Here is a 3376-nt window from a genome sequence, read left to right as displayed (position 1 = left end):
ACAGGGCATCAGGTGCAGAGCCTAAGGGAAGAGTTTCAGAATTCTCAATGACAGTGAAGGTGGGACCAGTTAGAACTTGAGGTAAATAGTGAGACAATTACACTCATTAAAAAAGTTAGAAGTACAAATTTTTATAAATACTTGAGCTGAGCATAGACCTGATGAATATCATTAGATATGTATACACTATTCCTATGGCTGAATATATACATATATTAAGAAAATGTTCTGGATTTTGATTTTGGGGCTCTTATATATTCCTAATATTCTGTGTGGCATTACTAACAATAATTGCTATACAACAATGAAGGAATATTTTCATGTTAAAGGAGATGTGAAGATTGGTGCATTTTTTTCTCTTCATATTTTCTACACAGGCAACAATGTTCCTGATATAAAAGACCTATATTATTTCAAGGATGTGCACTTACAGTAAGTACAATTATTACTTTTAAACTTCAGATAATTTTTTTACTTAAAGTATATATGGATTAAAATTTCACTGTATTCCCTCTTCCCCTGCCTCAGAGAGGGTACTCCTCTACCATATCCTTCAACCCCAGCTGCATCTTTCTTCCCTGGGGCATCATGTTTCCAGAGCATTAAATACACCCTCTCCCATTGAGGCTAAACAAGGCAAGTCCTCTGCTACACGTGTATCCTGGTACCCAAAGCACTCCATGTATGCTCCTTGATTTTGGGCTTAGTCTCTGGGAGCTCTGGGGTTTCCAGGCTAGTTGACAGTGTTGTTTTTCCTATGGGGTTGCAATCCCCTTCAGCTCCTTTAGTTCTTCCCCTAACTCTTCCATATGGGTTCCTAATCTCAATCCGATGGATGACTATATGTGTCTACATTTGTCTCAGAACTTCTCAGAGGACAGCCATGCCAGGACCTGTCTGCAAGCATAATATGGCATCAGTAGTAGTTTCTGGGTTTGGTATGCAGTGAGATGGATCTTATGTTGGGCCAGTCACTGGGTGGCCTTTCTTTCAGTTTTTGCTCCATTTTTCTGTCCCTGCATTTCCTTGAGACAGAAACAATTCTGAGTTAAACTCTTTTTTAAAGATGGGTGGGTAGCCCCCTGCCTCAACAGGGACAATGTCTACATAATGGATGTGGTCTCTTCAGGTTCCATCTCCCCACTGGTAGGCATATCAGCTAATATTGTCTCAACTGAGTCCTGGTAGCTTCTCACATCCCAGGTCTCTGGGACTTTCTAGAGGTTCCCCCTGCTCTCTACTCCCCATTGCTGCGTATTTCTATTCATTCCCCTGGCCCTCTGTATTTCCTGTCTGCCCCATACCTGATCCTGCCCCCTTCCCTGTCCTCCCAGGTTGCTCTCTCCTTCTGCCTTTCAATGACTATTTTGTTCCCCCTTCTAACTCGGATTGAGGTATCAAAACTTTAGCTTTCCTTCTTATTAAGCTTCCTACAATCTGTGAATTGCATCATGGATATTCTGAACTTTTTGACTAATACTGACTTATCAGTGAGTACATACCATAGATGTCCTTTTGGATCTGGCTGAGTTACCTCACTCAGTATCATTTGTCTGCAAAATTCATGATGTTTTCATTTTTGATAACTAAATAGTACTCCATTTTGTAAATGAACCACATTTTCAATATACATTCTTCCACTGAGGGACATCTGTGTTGTTTACAACTTCATGCCATTACCAACATGGCTGCTATGAACATAGTGGAGTACTTCTGGTAGGGTAGAACATCTTTTGTTTATAGTCACAGGGTATATAGCATGATCTTCATATATTTCCAACTTTCTGAGTAACTGCCAGATTAATTTCCAGAATACTTGTACTAGTTTGTACCAGCAATGGAGAAGTATTCCTCTTTCTCCACATCCTTGTCTGTGTACTGTCACTTCAGTTTTTGATTTTAGCCATTCTGATTGGTGTGAGGTGTAATCTCAGGGTCTCTTGGACTTGCATTTCCCTGATGACTAAGGATGTTGAACATTTTTTAATGTATTTCTTAGACACTTGAAATTCCTTTCTTGATAATTTTGAGATTAGCTCTATACCCATTTTTAATTGGGTTATTAGGGTTTTTGGAGTATAACTTCTTGCATTCTTTATGTATTTTGGATATTAGCCCTCTATTAGATGTAGAGTTAGTGAAGATATTTCCTACTCAGTAAGTTGCCATTTTGTCCTATTGACAGTTTCCTGGGGTAGTCATTCTAATAATCAATAAAATAGACTAAAGCAAAGTTACCAAAATAGGTGGGGAACGACCCTTCATAATCATCAAAGGAACAATATACCAAGAAGAAATCTCTTATTTTCTTTTTTTAATGAGATATTTTCTTCACTTACATTTAAAATGTGATCACATTTCCTCACTATCTAAAAAGCCCCTATCCCATCTCTCCACCCCGTGTTCACTAACGCACCCACTCCCACTTCCCTGTCGTGGCATTCCCCTACACTAGGGTATCTTGCCTTCACAGGATCAAGGGCCTCTCCTCTCATTGATGTCCCACAAGGCCATCCTCTGCTACATATGCAGCTGGGGCCATGGGTCCTTCCATGAGGACTCTTTGTTTGGTGGTTTAATCCCTGGCAGCTATGGGGGTACTGGTTGGTTCTTACTGTTGTTCCTCCTATGTGTCTGCAAACCCCTTCATCTCTTGGATTCTTTCTCTAGCTCCTCTATTGAGGACCCTGTGCTCAGTCCAATGGATGACTATGAGCATCCACTTCTGTATTTGTCAGGCACTGGCAGAACCTCTCAGGAGACAGCTATATAAGGCACCAGTCAGCAAGTACTTGTTGGCATCCACAATAGTGTCTTGGTTTGGGAACTGTATATGGGATGAATCCCCAGGTGGGACAGTTGCCTCATGGCCTTTCCTTCAGTTTCTGTTTCACACTTTGTCTCTCTATCACCTTCCATGGGTATTTTGATCCCCCTTCTAAAAAGTACCAAAGTATCTACACTTTGGTCTTCCTTCTTCTTGAGCTTCATGTGGTCTGTGAATTGTATCTCTGGTATTTCCAACTTCTGAGCTAACATCCACTTATCAGAGAGTAAATATCATGTGTGTTCTTTTGTGATTGGGTTACCTCACTCAAGATGATATTTTCTGATTCCATCTATTTGCCTGAGAATTACACGAAGTCATTGTTTTTAATAGCTGAGTGGTACTCCATTGTGTAAATGTCCCACATTTTCTGTATTCATTCCTATGTTGAGAGACATCTAGAGTCTTTCCAGATTCTGGCTATTATAAATAAAGCTGCTCCAGATGTCAACAGAGGAATGGATACAGAAAATGTGGTACATTTACACAATGGAGTACTACTCAGCTATTAAAAACAATGAATTTATGAAATTCTTAGGCAAAAGGATG

General features: G+C 40.0%; 1 protein-coding gene across 1 annotated transcript in view; it reads left to right on the top strand.

Annotated features, from left to right (window-relative positions):
* Positions 1-223: 223 nt before the first annotated feature.
* Positions 224-3376, top strand: part of LOC110315848 (vomeronasal type-2 receptor 116-like) — a gene marked incomplete at its 3' end in the record, with an annotated part of 23915 nt that continues 20762 nt past the window's right edge. Inside the window, exon 1 of the mRNA XM_021189796.1 lies at positions 224-432. Coding sequence (XP_021045455.1) covers positions 224-432 — 209 coding nt within the window. The remainder of the gene's footprint in view (positions 433-3376) is intronic.

Source organism: Mus pahari, unplaced genomic scaffold (assembly GCF_900095145.1).
Source record: "Mus pahari unplaced genomic scaffold, PAHARI_EIJ_v1.1 scaffold_4761_1, whole genome shotgun sequence".
Taxonomy (NCBI): Eukaryota; Metazoa; Chordata; class Mammalia; order Rodentia; family Muridae; genus Mus; species Mus pahari.
This window is presented reverse-complemented; position numbering and strand designations above follow the sequence as displayed.